Below are 25,355 nucleotides of genomic sequence, written 5' to 3' on the forward strand. Positions count from 1 at the left end.
ATACCATATTGACTTCAGTGTTTATCACCGGGCTTCTGTAAGTCATATCCAGTTGTTCAAAGTTCGATTATATACATTTTCTAAAGAATCAATACAAAAAATGTCTTTCACATTTAATTTTGTTGTGTCCTCGCCATTTTGCAAACATGGGAAGCAACTATAATGTATATATTATGATTTAAAACGATTACTAATTCCTCAACATTAATAAACAATTTGAACGTGATCATATAATGCAATAATACATTGACGTGTGTTAATGCAAACTGAGAGCGATTGTTGAAGCAATTCGCAAAATATCGAGAGAGAGAGATAGTTTCTTGGTCAGGCTTTCGGTTGGATTACAATCAATTCAATATAATACTATTCATCATAACACGGCCAAAGTTAATGTTTTATTGCTTTTCCTTTATTTATGAATGTGCAAAAATAATAATTTAAAGAACGATGTAACTTGTTGAAAATTGCAATGAACAGTGTGTCATGTTACTTCAAAGAAAAAGGATATTGCCTGAATGCAAACTCCTTCAGAAAACCCCTTCATGTTTTAGCTAGTGAAATATCAAAAAGCCAAATCCCTCAATCAGCAAGCGCTAAACATTCAGATTTAAACGCTATCCCGAAAAACACCAACATTTTGTAGACACAACTAGGTTCAGAATATAATTTCTTAAGTATATATGCGAATGCTCCATGGCTTTTATACCAGCTACAATAGGAAAAGAAGCCTGAATTAATAGGCACTACTTTCGAATTCGGAACACGGAGGGATACGCAATGATTTGATGTAAATTATTCTATTTGCTAAAGCGCAATTTTGTAAAAATAAACATTTTTTTCCGCTGAAGTCTTCAAGTTAATACGTATGGAATCGTAAATACATATTTGAAGCTGCACATTATTGTTCGACCTTGGATCAATTTTATAAACTGCATAATTAATTTTAGGGCATCAGATCTATTACCATAGACAATAAAGGGAAAGCATTAACATAAACGTTTCATACTTGTATTTTCAAATATGAACACTTGCTTAATAAGAAAAAAATAACAATATGATAAATCATAATAAAGACCGTAGCATTGCTGTAACATACTTTTCGTTTAAATTTGACTGATGTTACAAGCGGAAAAAAATCTATAGCCGTTCCGGAGACTGACGATAATTTTTTGTTTATTTGAATCAGATAAGAATACCAAACTAAACATATACTTTCCACGTATCACTCCATTGTAAATGGAAGCAATAGTATATATTTTGCATGTTACGGAAATGCTATCAATATTTCAATTAATAACAATAAAAAAAGAACATATATTGGAAAAAAACAACAACAACATGGCTTTAGTTAAAAATGTAATTTAAGAAATATTACGCTAAGTCTGCATTTAAGCGATATACCCACCTTTTAGCGCAATAGCTCCATCCGAACTCAAATTATGAAGCTAAATAAAAATGATTATAAATTGCAGTGACATTGACTTTAATCCACATAATCTCAAATGCAATCCCAATATACATTTACCTTGACTATACTTGCTCCAAAGGTAATCACAAACTGGGTCTGCATGTTAGCTAAGTACACATACATTTTAATGTAATACCTCTATAAAAACTATAGTTATCGAGTGAACGCTAAATTTCAAATTTAAGAAACAGCAACATTGACGTTAAGCCGACACACGTCAAATAAAATCGCATTGATAGGTCTCCCCGCAAGTCAAGTTTAATCAAGACATGTCAATACAAATTAAAGTTATGGACCGGAAACCATATGATTTCATTTTTTTAGTCATAGTAGCAGTTGCATAGCCCTCGATTCTTCTCGCCCCAAAAGCAATCTCAAGCTATATGTTAGTGTAAGCAACAACACAGATGTAAATGCAATATCTCTGTCGAAACTCCAGTTGATTGGCAGAAAATGTTCTTTTAATGTAAGTGACCAAAAACCTTGACCTTCTCCCAAATAGCCTTAAGTAAATTCCCTAGCCTGCTAGATCCAATCAGTCATCAAGATTGGTCAACGCAAATGCAAATTTTTTACCATTAACCATCTGCTTGAAGCCGCCCGACGAAACCCGAGCCTATCGGCCATATCCTATTTATATAACCAGGCTTTTCAAATTTGCAGAAAACGTGATTTAAAAAAGCCTAAAATATGTATCCGTTATGAGCCTAATAATGTATGTCATGCATCAGAAAATAATTACAATTAGATTGATAGTGTACATTTCTAGGATCGAACACACTTGTTATGGCCCTTTATTTCTGTTAATGCAAAACAATCACACTCTTATTTGACGTTTTAATAAGACACTAACTAAGATGGGTTTTCATTACAATACTTGATATGCAGTTTTTCCTGTTGTATTTTTACACTTACAAACTTACTTTTCCTGTAGTAGTTATCGCAGTATTTGGTGTAATAATATAAGTTTTAGTAGTCATTTTTGTTTTTGATGTAATTGTTAGCTTTCCATTGGTAATTCGGTTAAAAAAGCATCAGTATTACTTGAAGACGTAATCGTTAAAATTAATGACATCTGAGAGTAGTTTAATTGTATTACCATAACCAATATCAGGTTTAGCATTACTACTCATGGTTGAAATGTATTGCCAAGTAATAATGATAATACTTATTGTTGATGCCGATCTAATGGTATTCATGAATATTCATGAACTGAATGCAGACTAAAAATAAAAATTATGCTCTAGTGTCTTATGAGACATATTCCTTGATGTTTGCGTTACTAACTTTTGATTTGATTATCCATCACAATTTTGTATTATTTTCCGCAATTTCCAAGCGAGGACCAATCATTATAAGGCATGCGTGCCTTTCTACTAATCTATCGACTTTTGCCATATTCCCGGGCTAGTATTTTAACAAACAATATTTTAATTTCAAGTTCTAAAGATTTAAGTTTCAATTTAACGAGATGACACCATGTATGAGTTTGTTTGTACGATATGAATACACGAGAATATGAGTATCTTATTACACTTATGACAGATACCGTACAATAAACTCTGGTCCAAATAAAAAACATTGTATACTATATTTGTATTAATTTTTATGATGTGTGTTCGTTAATTGAGCATAATATCCCGTTTATTTATGTTATGTTTAACATGAATAGGTCAGCATATCCAATTAAAATAGATTCGCTCGACATAAATACGTTAAATATCTTCAAACGAACGTAATTGTGTAAGTGCTGATGGCATCTCTTAAGCCGATAAGCCGTTTTGGTGAACCTTCATATACCTTTTTATTTTATAATGTGGTCTACTAAGGTATCAGAAATTCAGATCAACAAAACAAAAAAGGCATGAATTCGTAGATTCACTCGTTATTGTGCAGACATTGCATGAAGTTTATCTACATAAGTACCCACACATACAGATCCTCTTCAAACGATAACATCACTCCATATAAAGTGTGCGAACAACATCTAAAGAAAAATTCGTTGCATTAAGATATGCTTTCTTAGACAACGACATACTTACAATAAAATAAATATTTCTTGGCATCTGCAAACATACCGTGTACGATAGATATATGATTCATTAAATCACACTTATATTTGTATAATCAGAACTGTTTGTTTATACTTCAGATCCCATCCAGATTCTTAATTCACACATCGCGGTGACATCAAACGGGGCTCCATTTTACAATGACAGGATTGCTGATAAGGTCAACGATGGTATTGTGAATAACAATGGCAGTGCGGCCGATTGTAGATGTTGCACAGCTCTAGAAAGACCAACATGGGTGCAACTGACACTGGACAAGACTTATCTCGTGGAAAAGATTGAAGTTCTAGGACGTACAGATCAACGTGCGTAGAGACAAAAGCTGAATCAATACAAACATATTTAGGTTTAGTAATGTTAATATTACAGTTTAACATCATTGGTCTAAAACTAAAACTTCCTCCAAGGAAAGCATTACATATTAACATAAATGATTTACAATCATTAAAACATGTATAATTACTTGTGCAAGCATACACTTATTGCTTATAATAAGCAAATGTAAAAAAAGGATATATATATGTATATATAATTAGTAAAAAATAATTGAACTATTTATATGTATTAAATATTTTAATTTAACTTAATGATCAAATCCAAACAGTGCATTCGTATTAAAATCAAAGCATGTCACTTACAGTAACCATGCAGCTTCAACGGTTTGAAATAGGGATACTAATACTAGTATGTAACGGGATGCATTCATCAGTTCTTATCGTAATTATTATGTCAAATATATATATATATATATATATATATATATATATATATATATATATATATATATATATATATATATATAACAAAACCTGCATCCTTATTGCTTGAGCTCAATTCAGAAATATAACGATTTTATCGCAAGCGTTGATTACAATGAATCAATGACTATAATCGGATAGAACTGAAGAGGCATGTTTAAACACCCTCCCATTACAGCTTTCAGAGCGCTTCTTAATAAGAATAACAGAAACAAATGCAACGCACAGTTATATTAATCTCGCAGTAATTGTATGGAGAACACTTCTTTACTCTGATGTTATTAAGTATTGCCCTTATAAAGACCAAAGGCTTGGATTTTAACTTAGCCTACGTCTGTTGAGAATTTCTGTGATTATATCAAACTTTACACGAGATTGTGACTCTGAAGTCACCACAATTTTTATTTATCACTGTCTGCGTTATCCACGATCTTTGTTTTCTTCGGTGGAAAGAATCCCGAGAATACGCAGTCATTAAGACATTCATAGAAATTGTAATAATCTTTTAACATCTGGAACTAAACATGTACTTTGTCCGAATTCTTGAAGCAATAAAGTGTTCCTTTACTTGATACTAAGGTAAAAATCAGTAAACCTGGCCTATGAACTTTAACTTTTCACCAGCATTGCAATTGAAGTGGTGTTCGCTGTACACAGGCAGATAAATTTTGATATACTTGTATTGAATTCCTGCATAAATCTATTCGCGGCTTCTTGTTTTAAGAAAGCGTTGGTACTGCAGTTACTGCATTGGTCACATTCATATCAGGCTTTGGGCAGAGCGGATGATCTATATAATTATCGTCATTTATGTTTTGGCATTTAAAGTATCTGTTGCTATGCTCAAGTCACAGTTTGTCCTATGGAGCTTATTGCATGCCTCATGTACAAGCTCCTTTTTCGAAAACACACTGTTACATGTATAAACAGGTTTGTGACTTTATCTGCTATAGGTACGGGATCGTAAATGTTGGCTGTTTGAATTGATGGCCGTGCTCACAACACGCAACGGCTGCACGTTGATTCGACTTTTATAAAAAAGCCACTTTTTAATAATTGAATCGAATATAAAGCATTTCATCTAGTTTATTTTTTTTGCAAAATGCCTAAAGATCCATGTTGTCTGCAACTGTCGGAGCACACAAGTATTTTACTTAATAGATATATACTATTTCAACATTTCATAATCTCGCTTATAAGCCCATAGATGTATGCGAGGTAACGGCGCGGTGACCTCTTTCCTCTCGGGCGAGAACACTAATTTACCGGAAAACAATTCTTGGTATTCGACACGATTTTGTGTGTTGCGGTAAATATGGCGTACGTTAATTGACGTATTGCTGTCAACAGTATTTATATAAGGTCGTTATTTGATGGATATAGCTTATAAAACAGTCCTTCGTGTCACATAAGGCTTGTCGAGCCTATCCATAACCCTAATCCTAACCATAAGTAAAAGGAAGCCGAGTTTTATCGTGCGAAATAATGATATTAGCGGAGCGCAAAACTAGTTATAAAACAGCTGAGCTAGTCCTGAAAACAAACTTTCAATCTATTTAACCTTTTACTGCGGTACAGTTGGGTCATTTACAGATTTAAATAACTGGACTTTCATACATTGAATTAATCAATAACTGCTTTGGTCGCCCTTCTTGTCGTTCCAGCATTTCTGTAAAAAAAAATTCACTATTTCATGGTGCCTGGAAAACATCCGCTTTTTAGCATGTGTTTGTACTAACAGGACATTGGCTGGGCAAGAGTGATTGTGCCATTAATATTCATGCGTAATATCAGCTGGCATACTAGCATTTCTAAGTGTAAACGTTTGTTTTCATGATTGCACTATGGTTTGTTCTACTAATACGTCCGGATCAATGATGATTTCGTAAATTGCATTTTTAGTTTCGCCAATTGCAGCTTTTGAAATATTCCATCGAATTGAGAAGCGTCCGTCGGATTGCATTATTTTGAAATATTGTGTTCAAAATACATTCAAGACATGGAGATCCATTAAAAACAAGTCCGTCACCTTGCTTTCCTCCATTACGTTGTTTTATCGCATAAATTATTTCCTAACATCAGCACTAACGGCTTTAGGTAACTGGCGATTGTAACATCAAATGTTAGATTGTGTTACTATTTCCAGCTAAAATAATTACTTTTCCGTGTTTAATAGATACTGTTAAACGACGGTATTTTATAATGATATGAGCTTTGTATAACATGAAGTTATTTTGATTATAGCAAGAAACAAAGATTATTTAAACAACTAATTATTATCTAATAAAATCAAGATAACCTTCATAAACGCCGCACATGTACGTTTATATATTTTTTGCAGCTTTTAGTCAGTTTAAAAACATCACATTGTTACTGGGAAGACATGATCAATCACTTCTGGCCAAAGCGTCCATTTGCAAAACCGGTCTTTTGTTATGCCGGTACTGGCTCCCCCACGCGAAGTGTATGCTGTACGAGTTTCGGGTGGCATGACATCAAATCCATATACGACAATATGCGCGATTATGATATACCGACAAGCAGGTTAAGTGTTTCGACGCTGAGTGTTTTCGAATGATATCAATAATGGAACCTTTTTATCTTTCTTTTTTTCAATAACCGAAATGTGGTGTGAATTGACGTGACGTCGAGATCGGGAACGTGATAATTTTATCGTTGATACCGACTTGCAAAGAAGTGATATAATCCCGAAACAATTACAGTGCATAGTTATCTTTTTCTAATATCTGGTTATATAATATTGAATTTGCATTGTCAAATGAGGATACGGTAAGATTGCCTACATTTATTTTAATGATATATTTTGCTTAACTCGCAATTATTTCAAGTCGTTGAAAACATAGCTACGCGGGTATTATGGATACATTTGCTTAGTAGGCTATTTATCGTTTTTAAGAACGTGAACGTTAAAACAGGTCTCCTGAATACGATATCAATTTTGGTCTTGTTAAATTTGCAATCTATTATATGTGTATGTACACAAATGTCAACATGGCTTTTGCCCTCAGGATACTATTCGCATATAAATGCAATCAAAATCATATGGTTTATATTCGAATTGCATATAAAAAAAATTTTACACAAATAAACCAGGAAATAAAATGTATGAATACGTATACATGTCGTAAAAGGCTAATTATAGAAAAAATATTGAATACAGGAAACAAACCGTAACTCGATTGAGCATGACATCGTTATTCTGTACGTGTTTTGTTCTCAAATGTTAAAGTAATGTTAACTTCAAGGTGGTTGAATGTGTACTTCTTATCATCGTTGCTTTCCACCCCCCCCCCCCTCTTAGATGGGGCATATTGATTTTTCCTTAAGAATAGGGACGCTTCCGTCTGCCCATTCCATTTTTTATATCAATTTAAAACAAATTTAATAGCATTTGAACTTGGACATCGCCATATTTTGGTTCGCCGATTTTCGTCACAATCGAAATTATTGCCCAATGTTATGTGATTTTTACATCTGTCGCGCTATGCAAAAATTTAAATTGTTGGTTCGCACCATGACCCATTGTGTCGTGCATAACTAATATCAATTTGCTGTCAGGTTGCTGAAACTGTACAATCATATAAACCGGCGTGTAAATTTACCTCCTTATGCTGCTTTTCGGCATTTCTGTATTACCATGTTTGACCTTAATCAGTATTTGATGGAATGTTAAATATATTTTTCGCCAATGGACCCGAATAAGTAAATCCTTAACTTGCATTTGGTAAGTTCAGAGACATCTCACCAACCATAAGCTACTATTTCACTTATTATTGTTTGAACTTCATTTACCGGCCTTATGTGCATACGCAAATGGTCTTGCTAATAAGACATTTCTTGTTTCAACATCTCAGGCAATGCGGAACGTGAGATTATTCCTTCCTTAATGAAACATTTCTATATTCTACTGTTTTGTTGTTTGCTCTATGCGTCCAACTATAAATTCCATTATTTTTCATCACAATCATATAGTCGGGCTATGTTTTTTGACGTTTGCCGCATATGTCACAATAGTTATTTTAATATAATGGTGTTCTTAGTAATTATTATTAACACCATGTTTAAACTATTCAAAATGCATTTTTTCCAGACTGTCTACCCGAAAAGTGCAGTACAAACTGTTCCAAAAAGTGTAATTGCCTTTTGGGTTCATGTGAAAGTGTAACTGGCACATGTATGACTGCGGTATGTAAAAACGGCTGGAAAGGATTTGCCTGTAATGAAAGTAAGAATAATGATATCATTAGAAAGATTGCCACAGATTGACACTGGTTGACTCTTGAAATGTATTTAGTTTTATGGAATTTTCGATGAGATAATCGATTGAAATCAATTCATCAAAATCAGTTTACCAAAAATAAAATAATACCAAATAGGTCATAACTATTTCGCAACTGTTATTACAAGATAAACTGATCGTTTTAGACTGCTGCGACAAGCGGAGTCATTAGTACAGCTATCAAAGACATGTATAGAATTCGATGTCAATTAACAAGTGATCTCCTCTGTTTAACCGTCTTCAATATTACTATCCAGGGAGAGAAATTAATACACTGCCAACCAGAATCGTTGATGATCAATTTGAAAAGTTATCAGAAATAATGTTAATAACTTTGCATTTATAAATTACATGTATTTCATTATTTATGAAGAACCATTTTTCTTGAAAATATCCTTATATATTGTCTTGATGTACAACTATAGTTATAGCAAGTCGCAATCTTCCAGTGTTCAACGCTTTGATTTTGTATAGCTGAATCGACATTTTATGATTGCAGCCTGCAACCCAGGTACTTTCGGTGTTAACTGCTCATATACATATCATTGTAACAATAAATCATGCCATCATATTGATTGTATCTGTCCCAATAACACATGTGCAGCTGGATGGAAGCATGACAACTGTAGCGAAGGTATGTAAAAACATGCGCTATCTTATCTAATTGACTCGATATAATACTATTTTAAGACTAGTAAAGTCAAACATATTAAATATTAAATGTGAATATTTATGCAATATTTATTAGAAAGTTTTATATTTCAGCGAATGTCGGGGTAATGTTTGTGTAATATGCAAAAACAAGTAAAATAAGCGTGTTCGGCTGTTTAGCGAGCGATTTAGATATAATAATAATACGGCATTCAAGTTCTCTGTTAAAGTCGTGTTTAACGCGCGATCATTATAACGACGATAACTTTTTGGGGGTTTCGTTGTCTCTCAATATCATTTTTGCACACGTCGAAACAGTGTCTATACTTCAACATTAGCTTCTAACTGTATTTCGCATCGATGTTAAGTTATGTCGAGTAGACTTGTACAGTTTAAACCTTAATTGGGAATATATTAATATTAAAATAATATTTCACAGCTTGTGATCCAAGCATGTTCGGTTTGAACTGTGTCTTCCCCTGTCATTGCCCAAAAGGGAACGATTGTGACCCTGTATTTGGCCGCTGTCCCAACGGTATATGTGCGCCTGGGTGGATTCAAATTAACTGTAGCGTAGATAAGATCGCAATTTGCGATATGTGTCGTCTTTAGGGCAAATGTTTGTGTTCATAATAGTGTGTAGCGAGAGTAAATAGTTTTGTTATAGATTGCAACTTCATGCATGTACTTACAGTGGGTACAACTTTAACATGCTCAATCTCTATTATTTCGTTTGATTATAGTTGTACTACCAATACATGTTTTTCTTACGGTACAAATACTCATTTTTTCTGCTTCTATTCAAAGTTCAGGGTAAACTGTATCAACAACTATTGCTTAATCGCTACTAATATTTTTAAGTAAAATATTTTATAGCCTGCAATCGAGGGCTCTTTGGTGAGAACTGCTCATATGCATGCCATTGTTACAACGGTTCAAGTTGTGACAATGTTTTGGGCCACTGTCTTGATGGTCTATGTGAACCTGGATGGACTAAAAGTAACTGCAGCGTAGGTAAGAGTTTAATTGACGATTGGCGCCAGCTAAATAATAAATAAGGGCATGTATTAGCATGTGTTATAGAAAAAGCCGTTTACGTTCATTGTTCAGGTAAATCAGGAATGCAAATATACTTTTTCATGTACAACAGTTGTCATTTCCTCAACTAATCTATTATAATAATATCTTTACTTCGACTATCACAGCGTGTGATACAGACATGTTTGGTAAGAACTGCTCCTCCCGTTGTCATTGCTTGCTCGGAGCAAGTTGTGACAAAAGTTCTGGTCACTGTCCTGGTAACCTTTGTGCACCTGGATGGACTGAAAGCAACTGTAGCATTGGTAAGATTTGATATTGACACTCTTTTGCAGCTAGATGATTAATTATGTAGTCTTTTATGATGTGTATGCAGGAAAGCAATGTATTAAAATGTTGAATGCAAAGCAAATGTGTTTGCAAATGCCTATTACATATGATATTTTCTCTAAGATATTTTCTTTTGTTCGACTTTCAAAGCCTGTGATCAAGGCTTTTTTGGTAACAACTGCTCCTTCCCATGCCATTGTCTACATGGGGAAAGATGTGACCATGTTTCTTGCCACTATTCTGATGATCAATGTGCCCCTGGCTGGACTAATAGTAATTGTAGCGTTGGTAAGACCTTTTTGATATCTGAAAGCCAAACGTTATATTTTATCGTTGCTACGGTGTTTATAAAATTGCATGAAAAACCTGTATAATAACATACAAACATACTTCTAACTGTTTTCGTGACATAATTAAATATTAACTTAGTTAACTCTTACTGTATAACTACTCATATTACTTCCTCTTGTTTGACCTTTACAATTTGCGATCAAGGGTTATTTGGTTTGAACTGCTCCTCAGAGTGTCATTGCCTACACGGAGCTAGCTGTGACCATGTCTCCGGTAACTGTCACGATGAGCAATGTGAGCATGGGTGGACCAAGAGTAACTGTAGCGTTGGTAAGATTAAACACAAGATTAATCCTTCCACGATGCTTTACTCAATCAAATGGTGATTGTATAATTGTAAATGTTATCTTATGTAAAGAACAAAGACATGTATAGTATTCGATATGTCAATTACCAAGTGATCTCCTCTGTTTCACTGTCTTCAATGAAACTTCATTCCAAGGAGAGAACTTAACACAACGCCAATAAGAACCGTTGAAGATCAACTTGACAAATGAAAATTTTATCAGGAATAATTTTCACAACTTTGCATTTATAAATTATCTGTATTTCATTATTAATAAAGAACCATTTTTCTTAAAAACGTTCTTTCTTGTCTTGACGTAAAACTGAAGTTAAAGCAAGTCGCAGACTTGATTTTGTATAGATGAATCGACATTTCATGATTACAGCCTGCAACCCTGGAACTTTTGGTGTTAACTGCTCTTATATATGCCATTGTTACAACAATGAAACTTGCCATCATATTGATGGTACCTGCCCCAATAACACATGTGCAGCTGGATGGACGCATGGCAACTGAAGCGAAGGTATGTAAAAACATGCGGTTTCGTATCTAATTGACTCGACGAAGTATCATTTTAAGACTTAGTAGTAAAGTCAAAAATATTAAAGGTTAAATGTGAATATCAATGCACCATTTATTAGAAAAATTAGTATTCCAGCGATTGTCGGAGTAATGTTTGTGTAATATGGAAAAGCAAGTAAAATAAGCGTGTTCGACTTTTTAGCGAGCGATTTAGATATAATAAAAATAATGAATATTGAGGGTGTCTTTTTAAGTCGTGTTTAACGCGCGATCAATATTACGACGATAGCATTTTGGGTTTTCGTCGTCTCTCAATATAATGTTTTCACAAGTCGGTGTCTACACTTCAATAGTTTGTAATTGTATTTCGCATCGTAGTTTAGTTATGTCGGGTAGACATTTACAGTTTTAACCTTAATTGAGAATATATTAATAATAAAATAATATTGTAAAGCTTGTATCCAGGCATGTTCTGTAATTGTAGAGTTGGTAAGAGTTCATTTTTTTAAAGCTGGCAGCTAAAAGTTATATTTTATCGTTGATACGGTGTTAATAATGTTGCGTGGAAAACCTGTATAATAACATACAAACAGACTACTTACTGTTTTCGAGACATGATTTAAGGTTAACTTAGTTAACTCTTACTGTATAACTACTCATATTACTTCCTCTTGTTTGACCTTTACAATATGCGATCAAGGGTTATTTGGTTTGAACTGCTCCTCAGAGTGTCATTGCCTACACGGAGCTAGCTGTGACCATGTCTCCGGTAACTGTCACGATGAGCAATGTGAGCCTGGGTGGACTAACAGTAACTGTAGCGTTGGTAAGATTACAAACAAAATTAATCCTACCACGATGCTTTACTCATTCAAATGGTGTTCGTATAATTGTAAATGTTATCTTATGTAAAGAAAAAAGACATGTATAGAATTCGATATGTCAATTACCAAGCGATCACCTCTGTTTCACTGTCTTCAATATAACTTTTATCTAGGTAGAGAAATTAACACAACGCAATTCAGAACCGTTGACGATCAACTTGACAAATGCAAAGTTTATCAGAAATAATGTTAACAACTTTGCATATATAAATAACCTGTATTTTATTATTGATAAAGAACCATTTTTCTTGAAAACTTCCTTTCATCTTGTCTTCATATAAAACTAAAGTTAAAGCAAGTCTCAGTCTTCCAGCGTTCAACGCTTTGATTTTGTATAGCTGAATCGACATTTTATGATTACAGCCTGCAACCCTGGCACTTTTGGTGTTAACTGCTCTTATATATGCCATTGTTACAACAATGAAACTTGCCATCATATTGATGGTACCTGCCCCAATAACACATGTGGAGCTGGATGGACGAATGGCAACTGTAGCGAAGGTATGTAAAAACATGCGGTTTCGTATCTAATTTACTCGATGAAGTATTATTTTAAGACTAGTAAAGTCAACAATATTAAAGGTTAAATGTGAATATGTTTGCACTATTTATTATCATAATTTATATTTCAGCGAATGTCGGAGTAATGTTTGTGTAATATGTAAAAACAAGTAAACCAAGCGTGTTCGACTTTTTAGCGAGCAATTTAGATATAATTATGATAAGGAATATTAAAGGTTTCTGTTAAAGTCGTGTTTAACGCGCGATCAATATTACGACGTTAACTTTTGTGGGGGTTCGTCGTCTCTCAATATAATGTTTTCTCAAGTCGGAAACAGTGTCTATACTTCAACAGTTTGAAATTGTATTTCGCATCGTAGTTTAGTTATGCCGGGTAGACCTTTACTGTTTTAATCTTAATTTAAACTATATTAATAATATAATAATATGTTACAGCTTGTGATTCAAGCCTGTTCTTTATGTTCATAGTAACTGTAGCGTTGGAAAGAGTAAAATTTTTGAAAGCTGACAGCTGAACGTTATATTTTAACGTTGCTACGGTGTTTATAAAATTGCATGAAAAACCTGAATAATAAGCATACTTCTTCCTGTTTTCGATACATGATTTTAGATTAACCTTGTTAATTATTACTATATAGCAACTAATATTACTTCCTCTTGTTCCAGCTTTACAGCATGTGGAGAAGCGTTATTTGGTTTGAACTGCTCCTCAGAATGTTATTGCCTACACGGTGCAACTGTAACCATGTCTCCGGTAACTGTCCCGATGAGCAATGTGGTCCTGGGTGGACTAACATTAACTGTAGCGTTGGTAATATTAAAAAATATTTACTAATTCATATGGTGTTTGCATTATTTGTAATGTTATCTTATTTATGAAATCTTAATCTTTGTCGTTGATTGCAAATGAGCATGCCATTATTATATTGATATATTCCGGTAAATGTCAGAATGGGGATAGCGTCCCTTTTCGACACGTGTTACCTTCAGCGTGGGTAGGTTGACATACATTTGAATAATGGAATCAATAGTTGTGCTCTAATTACTTATTTTGAAAGAACACTAACCTGATTTAAGTTAGATTAAATTAAGTCAACCTTGGAATTCCACAAAAATGCATGTTTATTATGTTGCATTCTGTTTAACTACAATGTATTATGGATTTCGCAGATATAAATGAGCCCGTAAACGTGACGAAATTGTTCCTCTGAGATTTGTTTTAAGCTCATTATTATACCCCTTCACTTCAAAAATAAAATAATGATTTGGTGATACATCTTTGGCATATACATTTTATTAAGGGAACGTGCAGTGCTCGATCGTCATTAGCCTCCACATTATTGACTTATTGCACTTTATTAATTTTGATATTAACATTGTGAAATTGTGTTGTTTAAATAGCTGGTTACTTTCGCTTAATTAGTTATCATATAATTTTCCTCAGTTCTAGTTGTTTCGTTATTATATATGATTTTCTGTCTGTTTTATCGTCAGTTTTTTGCCACATGTTTCCACATAAGTACTCGTACACTTTTCAACACAGTGTAAGTTTTTACATTTTTCTTCAGATAGGAAGTTTTTTATGTGCGATTTTATGGTTTTCAAAACAAACACATAACTTTTGCTCCTTTTTCCATTTAGAATAGCTGTTCTATGATTATTATTAATGAATGCATATAGATATTATTTGAAAAATAAACATCTCTGAAAACAAAAGGTCGACCAAGGTATATTCGATATGTAACATATTAAAATCGTACAATGTATTATTACATCATTTAACTTAAGTTACACAAACACTCTGAAAACATTAAGCGTCATGTATTTCATATAGACATGTACAGCAAATACCTTACAAATCTTGTCCTTCTGAAAACTTCTGTCCACAAATTTTAATACATTGGTATGTAATAATATACTGTGCTTTATGCCCATTAGGTCAAAACATGCCCCGAAATTAAATGTTACAACTATATAACGACCTGCGGCGTCGAGGAATAATCCTTACTCATATGACAATCCTTAGTGTTTGGGAAATTGTTATCGCATGCTACTATTCAATTTATATTCCTTTTATTGTTGCAACACAGCCTGTACACCCGGCTTCTACGGACAAAGCTGCTCTATGAACTGTCACTGCGACACGTGCCATCCCGTAAATTGATCGTGCGCAGGGTCTTTTTAATGCCACGATGGGTTCAGGGTGGAAAATGGTTTCTGTACACGTATGAAAGTATTGTTAAAGGATTAACTGTGAATGCTCCGCGAAGCTTGTCTTTTTCCTCGCAGAACTCCTGCCTGGACAAACAAGAGAAGCAATATACAGCATATTTGTATGTAATAATGGTTCATGCCTCTTGCCCCATTACGTCGAAACATGCCCCATAATTTAATGTTACAAATATATAACGACCTGCGGCGTCGAGAAATATTCCTTACTCCTGTGACAATCCATGGTGTGTGGATTATTCTTTTCTACTATTCGCATTATATTCATTTCATTGTTGTCATACAGCCTGTATATCTGGCTTCTACGGGCAAAGCTGCCCTATGAACTGTCACTGCGACAATGGATCCTGCTTAATGTCTCTTCAATGCCACGATGGATTCAGGATGGAAAATGGTTTCTGTACACGTAAAAAAGTATTGTTTCAGTATTAACCGTGAATGCTTCACGAAACTTGTCTTTACCTTCACAGAACACGCGCATGAACATACATGAGAGAAAAATATAAAGCAGGTTTCATATGTAAAGTACCAATTTATAAATGTAGTGTTCAATTTCAGAACACAAACAGATGGGAGAAAGTAGAACCGTAAACGTGGCTTGAATAGTTGGCGGTTGCGTCGTAGCTGTTGTTATCATACTAGGAATGACTGTATTTACCTTATATTGCAGGCGGCAAAAGCTACATGCGTAAGTTACTTTTGCATGTAACAATATTATAATAGTACAATACAAAGTAATATCAAGTCGCGGACTTTTATTTAGTCCATTGTTTAAAAACAATATCATTCCTGTCAGATCTAATGATTGATTTAATTTCAGTAAAGAATGTCATACTAAAATATCTACATCGGCAAAAGTAGAGACAAGTTTCTATACGAGATTTGATCATCTCGATCGGGCTAATGATGGAAAAAACGACTCCGTAGAAGACAAAGCGAACGTCGCTTCAACAAGTATACGTGAACATATTTTTGAAATAGAAGTGCACATAACTTAAAATATTTCATTTAAGATGAATAAATGTATAAGCGAAACTAAGAATACGTATCGAGCAGTAGACATCATCATAAACATTTCGGAAAATAAACGATGAACGCCCAATTGCACATATAAGGTGGCACATACTATTAAAAAGCACCACATGGCGTAGACGAAAATGCATATAAACGTTTAATCTTTATAAACAAGCATCTGAATATGTTATATAGAGCATTACATCTTTGCAAAATGTTTTAAATATTTCTACTGAAATTGTAGATGTCACCAGTTTGTTGTCTGGCAAAGAGAATCCCGTCCCAAGTGATGACCATGATTACTACAGCTTCAAGACCTTTAGCCGTGGAATAAAAATTCATGAACTCTGGGACTACATCCACGAGAAATTTCGAAGTGGTTCAACATTCTTTGAAGAAGAATTTAAAGTACGAAATAGTCCAAGTATAAACTTTAATAATCAGTTTTATGTTTCATTATTAAACATCATCGTAACAATAGATTTATTCTATTTAAGAAATTACGAATCGGGCTTATCCATAAGCACGACATAGCATCTTCCGACGGAAACAAAGGCAGGAATCGCTACAAGCAGAAGTATGCATGTACGTTAAGTTTTATTTGGATTTTGACAGGTCCAGTAAAACGGTAAAAAGGTAAAACGATTAAAGGTAAATTACTCAAAATACCGTATCGTATAAATAAATTTCATATGTCATTGTTTCAGAGGCACTTACAATAATCATAAATGTACATTTTTTAAACCAGAAATTCGTCTTATTACGTAATGGTCCTTAATGTTATACCAGACGGTCATTTATTTCAGACGATTATAACCGTGTGCCCTTGACAATAGAGTTCGATGGAGAATCTGAGTATATCAACTCGAGCTATATACACGTAAACGTTTTTATTTCTGTTACATCAGTGTAATCCTTATCATCAATATGAATTTCGTTTCATCTAAATTGTTCAAAACATGGCCTGATAAATTACGTTAAGAGATAATTTAATGATTTTTTTAAATAAAAATGTAAATTATAATACTTAAATTAATTGAATGCTTAAATAAGATTTTTGTGTAATGTACTTTGAGAAGGCAAAGAAATTCATCGCTTCGCAGGGTAAGTAAAACATCGTAATTTAAAACAAACAACAACATCAATAGAGTATATTCCGTGTATCTTCCGTTTATTGAGTATAGCGAATTTCTTCCTTTCGGTAAAGAAACATTTCGCAGAATATATTGTATCAATTTAAACTCGGTTGGTATAACATACAAATTTCAAGTCTCTTTTAAAAAGGTGCAACGGAGAAAAATTTAGATGACTTATGGCGTATGATATGGCAGCAGAGGGTGGACAAGATTGTGATGCTTGATTGAAAGGGAAACGGTATATCCCTGATGTTGAGCTTTCAGTACATGCTATTTAAAATCGAAACATAAGCATAATTAGAGTACCTTATATATGATAATTGTTGATATATATGTTGACATTTATAGCAAACGTATTAGACTTTTAAAGACACGCTGATATTGTATTTCTTATTATGCCACACACATTTAAGGTGCTTTACACAAAATATTATAATGCAGATGAAATGTTTACAATATTGGCCCGAGGAGTTGAACGGTGTGAGCAAGTACGGGCGAATTGAGGTCAAGTACGTTGATGTCGAGGAGATGTTTTATTACAACATCAGGACTTTTACAATCATGAAGGTCTGCTTCAATATCGTTATCGTTATTGCAACCGGTCTACAGTGGGCGGTTATTTCATTAACTCCCCATACGTGTTCTATTAAACCAGTATTAAAGATACAAGCATACGTTTGATAATTCATTATTTGATTTACTTAAATATTTTCGGTATTCTTCAGTACGTATTGACTTTATTGGGGTCAACAGGGATATGATACCAGGGTGGTCAAGCAGTTTCATCTCAAATCGTGGCCAGACAAAGGTGTTCCCGAGCCTGGTGTCTTGTAGAATTCTGGAGAGCGGTAGATACTCAGAAAGAGCACATTTCACCCATTCTGGTTCACTGCAGGTATATTAGTATGAATTCAATAATACGATATTTGATTTAGATTTGTAATGATACGGGTTGTTTGCAAGTAAAGGAAATTATTGCTACTATCAACATTCGATCAACCACGCTGAATATTACGTATTGTATTTACAGCGCTGGTGTTGGGCGAACAGGAACATTTATTGCTCTCGACAATCTTATTTCACAAGCACAAATTGAAAACTGTGTCAGACCATTCCAGATTGTTGAAGCGTTGCGCGAACAAAGGGTTAGCATGGTCCAAACAAAGGTAAATGTATATTTACTTTTAAACAATTCATATCTTTATTAAATATTTGCGACTGCGATGGTGTTAAACATTTATTACCATCAAAATATTTAGAATAAATATAGGACGTAACAGATAGATATTTGAGATACATGCTCATTGATTAAAGCACATCCACATGCTTATTGTATTATTGCAACTTTGTGCACCAATACTGTGCTAGTCTGTAAACAGGAACAATACACCTATCTACATGAGGCCCTGGCTGAAGCTCTTTTGGTTGGGACACATCACGTGGTGACCCGACAGTTCGAAAGTGTCCACCAGTTCATGATTGGAAAAGACAGAAATTTGACAACTACACGACTGGAAAAACTGTTCGAAGTAAAAAAAATATATATAAATAAATTAGTATCCTTTATTCAAAATCCGTGTCCACTCCTGTTCAGACCGCCCTTTTCCGTGAACAATTACGGTTTTGCCCGGACTAGTCGTCGACAACGTTCTTGGCAATTCATTGTATTAATTTCAGTATTTATTGACAAATAATGTGTTGTATTATAAGTATCCATTGGCCTATGTTCGTAGAAGTGTCAAAATGAATTAACTGTAGCCCTATAGCACACCACATACGTGTTCTTCATCTGCGAGTTAAAACTAGAGTTTGGTCTGTAGACGTGTTTCTTGTATTATTTCTAAATGTATTCTTTTTTTCCTTATTCATTACAACCAGCGGTCTATGCCGGTTACCTTTTACATGTACTCTAACCTGAAGGGTTATTTAATGTTACAGAAACTTATGTTTCTTGGCTTTTTTAAATAGAACAACCATCAACTATTCAAGCCGTATTATACATTGCTTTATTGTACACTTAATGCTACATAAGTACAGGGATAAATATCTATTTTATATATTTATTTTATACAATGTCAAAAAAACTCACTCATCGTATTATGGAAGAACATTCAAACATGTTTGTTTGTTCTTTCTTCATTTTACAATTTTTGAAACAAAATCTTACAAAAATCTAACGAACAAATCTATAACATTACAAGACGTACATTATCATAAAAAATAAGCGCATACAATTCTTGATAGCACACACTTAAACGCACACATGGTATTATTATTTTTTAACTACATATGGGATATATGTAAGGATGTTTAGCGATAACATATGCACTTCTCAATGGCGCAAAGGTTTCGAGCTACGCCAGACTTGCCCAAATAATGAAACGTGCATGTCGCCGGCCTGCTTATGAAATATTTTCAAGATTTGTTTTCAATACATGAACTGTACAATTTGGAATTTCAGTTGTGCATGCGTAGTGTTGAAAGTCGTGAAGGACATTTGCTACCAGTGGCAAGTCAAGAGGCAGAATATGGCAATATTGGGGGAAACTTGGCTGAAAGTAAGACATGTTACGTAGTTTTGAAAAAAAACACTTAAATATCCACTAAATGTGAATTTATAAAGTATCTACATATTTACTTTTCAATTTCAGTAGATTCATATCGGCCTCAACATTATAGGAGGAGTGAACCACCAGCTGAAATATATCTCCCTGTAAGTTAGTTCTACATACCGTTTCATTTATTTAAGTTAATATAATTTTGATGACGTGGTTCTTTGTTGAAGTTGTATTGTGTTTATGGATAACAAACGTAAAATGTGGTATATTTGATAGTGTATGGGAACCAACACAAACGAGTTATTGTTATTTGCATTTTAAACATCGCATTAAAAGTATAATTCATCGTATTCAATAGAATATGTTTTTGAATTTTAATAAATGAGACAGTGTTTTAAAAAGATTGCAATGGGCCTTAAGGTGCTCACCTTAGACCCGTATTCTGAGAATATCAAAAGTATTTCATAAAAACATAAATTTTTAATTTCTAATCACTATTTTCAAACTTGGCTGATATTCTTAAATAAGAACATAGAATGATTGGACAAACAATGCCACCTCTAGAGTGCTACTACAATGTTCGTTGAGATTTAACTTAGTGACCTTGTTTTTGACATCACGTTACTCAGTTCCATACTAAGCCTAGATTGCATTAGGACAAATGTCCTGACTAAGTTGCATGAAGATGGGACAATAACACTGGCCATCATAGCGTGAACCAAGTTCCACTATAGCCATATAAGGAAATCGCCCCGCCCCTTGGTGGCCATTTTTTAAAAGACCGGAACCATTTTCGAACTTGGCAAACATATCATAAGAACAACTGTTCTGACCAAGTTTCTTGAAGATTTAACAATACATGTGAATTCAAGATTTTAAACAAGGTTTTACTGTATTTATACTAAAATAATGCCCGGCACCCCCCTCACCCCTGGGGACTATGGTTTTCAACAAACGGAAATAGTTTTCAACATAGCTGAGATAGCCTTGCAACAAAAGTTTCGACCAAGTTTCATGAATATTGGAATATAAATGTGACTTTTAAAGTGTAAACAAGGTTTTACTTAAGCCATATAAGGAAAACGTCTCCTGGCGGCCATTTTGAAACAGACTGAAACCATTTTTGAAGTCGACCCAGTTATCATAAGAAAAAATATTCTGACAAAGTTTCATGGAGATTGGATTAACAATGTGACTTCTATAGTGTTCAAAAGGTTTATATACAGCCATAAAGAAAACTGCCCGTCCCCTGGCGGTCATGTTTTTCACCGAACCTGAACCATTTGTGAACTCCGCAAAGACATTACTAGAACAAATGTTCTGACAAAGTTTTATGAAGATTGGACAATAGATGTGAATTCTATAGTGACCCGGTTTCAAATATGACCAACTTAATTATAAGGGCAAATATGCTTGCCATGTACCATTAAGACGGGGCAATAAAAGTGGCCTCCGAAGTATTGTTGATGACAGACGACGCTCGACTGACGACGCATGATGAACGACACACGATGGACAAAAGTCGATCACAAAACCTCAAAATGAGCAAGTTGTGCTCAGGTTAACTAATTAAAAATTCTATTGATTTAATCTAAGGTGTTTTATTTGGTAGATATTTACTAAATATTTTTTTTTCAATTTTCATAAAGAGTATCGTTAACAAATAATAATAGCTTTAATGCGAATTATGACCCTATTTATAAAATGTGAAAAGTTCACAGCACTGTAAGTATATTGTACAGACATTCGATGACAAAAAGGGTATGATTGTGCTCCCCAAACCAACCGAGAAACAGCTGGCTCTGTTTTGGTCTCGTCTGGAACAACTTGGCTCAATAACGGTGATTGATCTTGCATCGGATGACATTGAACTGGTAATATTAGTTTTGGATGGAAAAATATGTTTTTATGCACACTTATTTTGGCTATAACTAAGCATGCCTTTATAATTATCGGGATTGTTTTGTGTTCGTTTGCGGGATACAATGGAGCTTTTTATTAGAACTAAAAGAGTTATGATTTATCGTTGCAATATATTATTGTTTGCGTCAAATATACAACACATGTAAATTACTTTGTACAGAATACTCGTTTTTGATTGGCTTAGCCAGGTACCTTTCTGACGGTGTGTTGTTCGGCTTGTTCCATATTATGGCACGGCTTGTTCCATATTATGGCAGTTTCCCTTCATATCCAGTCAGTAACGTTGAACATTGCCAATGATAGAAACGAGATGGAGTGATTTAAAATGCACAAATAACTTTTCACCTGTTATAACGTTACTTCTGAAGAAAGAATGGTCTTCGGTCAGTAAAATTCGTTACTAGTCTTCTTCCTAGCTCCGCACGATGTAATACACGGTAGTGTATGTATGTTTGGCCGGTCTACGCTCTCGACCAATATTAAATTAATGACCTTGTATTACACCGTGAGGCGTCACTTATAACCAGTGTAATTAATAATCTTATGTTTTACTGAGTCAATATATATAATAATAATGTTATTTATTCCATAAATATATTTATTAGCCTTTGTATTTACATCGCTAGAAACACTTACTAATAGACAGAAATAACAGGGACCATGCAACAAAAGGCCCCTATGTTCTGAAAGAGGCAAACAACAATGGATTTGTTGACAAAACTTATTCCATGACACAGGAGGTACAGTGAAGATAATAATTATTGAATATTTTTTATAATTTTTTCAATTATAACATTTTTTTTTATTATTGTTATTGTTGACTTTAAAAAATCTCTCTTTTAATTACAAAACAATAGACTTGCCGCAACAAAACCATAACACACTTCGTGCTGTCATCGTGGAAAGGAGTAGATATACCGACAGACAGGAAATCACTGCTTGAGATGATAGAGGCGGTGCACACTTGGCAGCCCGAAATGACAGACGACACACCGATAGTGATACTAGACAAGTTAGTAGAGCTTGATGGCAGGTTATTTTGTTAAAACAAGCTCATATACTAACATTTTCAGTTGTAATGTATTTGAAATGTTTAATTTAGTATGCTGGTAAACATGAAATCTAATTCGAATACCAACCTATATATTGACTATTAAAAAGTAATGTATTCCTCTTGTCACTTTAGCGTTTAAAAAACATATTATTCAAAATTATTAGTTATATCCAATAATCAATGATTGCAGTGGCGGCTTCCAAAAATGCGGAATCGTTGCTGTTTTATTGAACGAGATTTATCGCATATTACAACAGAATGGGCGGATAAACATTTTACAATCAGTCAAGAAAATGGTGTACGGAAAAAGCCTTCTCATCCGCAGCAAAGTATGTTTACTTGATACAGTTGCAATAACACGGATTGTATGTTTTTTGAGTAAGTAGTTGAAACAGTGTTCAGACATGAATATTTATACACTTTACGAACCGTGTTCTACTTTTACAATGACATATATTGTCTTTCACAGATGCAGTTCAAGTTCTGCTATGATGTGATGTAGGACTATGTTCAGCAAAAAGGTGTTTATCAGAACTATTAATGTTACAATGCCATATAATGTGCTGTATTATATAGACTATTTGTTACTCCGATTAGGAACATGTATCAGTTTGTAACGATTTTTGTTCGTCTGATGTTTGCATAAGTTGCATTATTAGTTTAATATGGGATTTATTAATACTGTCTAAATACGTGTGCATAGACATATTTAATTAATTGACGTAGGCTATATTTAATATTTTGTTGCGATGTAATGGTGTAAGGTTTGCGTTTATTGTTTAAACATCTAATTCACTTAATTTGAAAGTGGAATGAAGTCTTAAAATGATCGTTTGAAAAATGTTTTATTTGTGAATATAATATGTAAGTACTTTGCAAGATCACACTCAAACCATTGACTTGTCTATATTTTTAAACATCTCATATGCCATAGATTTTGAAACAATATAAACTCTTAAAAAATAATCCGGAAATCTGATGCAATATGCTTGATACCAACTATATATCAATGTGTATGTTTTCTGTTTAATAACACTTATCTAACACTTTGCTTTATCTTTATGAATACATTAAGATAAATTGAGATTGGTCAGTTGCAAAACTAGTTTTAACATGAGACGTGACATTGTTATGTCTATATATCATCTCCGATATATTGCGCGCTCCGCTGAAGTAAATTGACAGTAAATATTGTCTATTAATGCAGTCATAGATTACGTTCAAAGGTTTACATATAATTTTTAGATATTGAAATATAAATAATGCAAAAACGACTTTAGAGGATGAAAACCATTGGTAGGACTGCTGTTCTTTTTCTTTGTTGACATCCCAAGCATGATTGTTAGTAACGCGCTGGGCATAAAGACATAATGTCAGTAAATTTAGTTCCTTGAAAAAAGTCTTAATGTGTTTACATGTATTCTCGACATTAAGATGTGACTGATTCGTTTGCATCAATTATTCTTAGTTCAGTCGTTTTGCTTTAGAAAATTAAATTTTACTATTTTATCGTTCATACCATATTGGCTTCAGCGTTTATCATCCTGCCTCTGTAAATCATATCCAGTAGTTGAAAGCTCGATTATTGTTATTTTCCAAACACTCAATACATGAAACTGTGTTCGCATTTAATTTGGTTTTGTCGTCGCCGTTTCGAAAACAAGGCAATCAACTCATACGAATATTATGATGTTTAACGATTACGAATCTAACAACATTAAATAACAATTTGATCGTTTAAATGTGCTCGTAGAATATGATCATATATTCGGTTAATGCAAACTAAGATCGATTTATGAAGCGATTGATAAAAGATAGGGACAAGTTTGTTGGTCAGGCATTTGGTTAGAATTCAATAAAATAAATATCATAGTTTTGATTACAAAAATGGTCAAAGTTAAGTTGTTGTCTTCTTTTTCCTTTTTCTTAGTGTACAATAGTAAAAACAAACAGAAAAATGTCAAATTTGGAAAATTGCAATAAACAGCGTGTCATTTAAGTCTTAGAGTAAGCAAACTGCCTGAATGCAAACTCCCTCAGAAAACATGGTTTTGCTCCTTTTATACCAGCCATCCGATGAAAGGAATATTCGTAAGTAATAGGCACTACTTTCGAATTCGGACATCGGAGGGATACACAATGATTTAATGGAATTTAATTTATTTGTTAAAGCGCATTTGGTAAAATTAAACATTTCATCAGATGTAGTCTATAAGACTAAATTCATCTTTAATAATTTTTAAAGCTGCAAATAATGTT

At 33.7% G+C, this 25,355-nt stretch overlaps 2 protein-coding genes across 2 annotated transcripts; both read left to right on the plus strand.

The window, feature by feature from the left end:
* The first annotated feature begins 17,996 nt into the window (after positions 1-17,996).
* On the plus strand, positions 17,997-19,529 carry LOC127839956 (receptor-type tyrosine-protein phosphatase epsilon-like). Its single transcript, XM_052368348.1, has 5 exons — positions 17,997-18,070; positions 18,364-18,456; positions 18,592-18,727; positions 18,941-19,090; positions 19,500-19,529. Exons 1-5 carry the CDS (start codon positions 17,997-17,999, stop codon positions 19,527-19,529), a joined length of 483 nt encoding a protein of 160 aa, XP_052224308.1.
* Positions 19,530-19,993: 464 nt separating this feature from the next.
* Positions 19,994-23,817, plus strand: LOC127837968 (uncharacterized). The gene is made up of 7 exons (XM_052365443.1): positions 19,994-20,119; positions 20,213-20,274; positions 21,862-21,993; positions 22,669-22,782; positions 22,900-23,054; positions 23,287-23,425; positions 23,566-23,817. The coding sequence occupies exons 1-7, from the start codon at positions 20,029-20,031 to the stop codon at positions 23,596-23,598; spliced, it is 726 nt and encodes a 241-aa protein (XP_052221403.1). The 5' UTR covers positions 19,994-20,028; the 3' UTR covers positions 23,599-23,817.
* Positions 23,818-25,355: the final 1,538 nt, after the last annotated feature.

The sequence above is a fragment of the Dreissena polymorpha genome, chromosome 7 (genome assembly GCF_020536995.1).
Source record: "Dreissena polymorpha isolate Duluth1 chromosome 7, UMN_Dpol_1.0, whole genome shotgun sequence".
Lineage (NCBI taxonomy): Eukaryota > Metazoa > Mollusca > Bivalvia > Myida > Dreissenidae > Dreissena > Dreissena polymorpha.

What these genes read in the sequence shown, in the direction of transcription:
- LOC127839956 (XM_052368348.1), top strand. Translation starts at nt 17,997, where the DNA reads ATGCAGATGAAATGTTTACAATATTGGCCCGAGGAGTTGAACGGTGTG. An exon ending in TTAGCATGGTCCAAACAAAG is followed by an intron (nt 18,728 to 18,940) that starts GTAAATGTATAT and finishes GTCTGTAAACAG; the next exon opens with GAACAATACACCTATCTACA. An exon ending in GACTGGAAAAACTGTTCGAA is followed by an intron (nt 19,091 to 19,499) that starts GTAAAAAAAATA and finishes TTAATGTTACAG; the next exon opens with AAACTTATGTTTCTTGGCTT.
- LOC127837968 (XM_052365443.1), top strand. Translation starts at nt 20,029, where the DNA reads ATGCGTAGTGTTGAAAGTCGTGAAGGACATTTGCTACCAGTGGCAAGT. An exon ending in CAGCTGAAATATATCTCCCT is followed by an intron (nt 20,275 to 21,861) that starts GTAAGTTAGTTC and finishes TATATTGTACAG; the next exon opens with ACATTCGATGACAAAAAGGG. An exon ending in CATCGGATGACATTGAACTG is followed by an intron (nt 21,994 to 22,668) that starts GTAATATTAGTT and finishes TTACATCGCTAG; the next exon opens with AAACACTTACTAATAGACAG.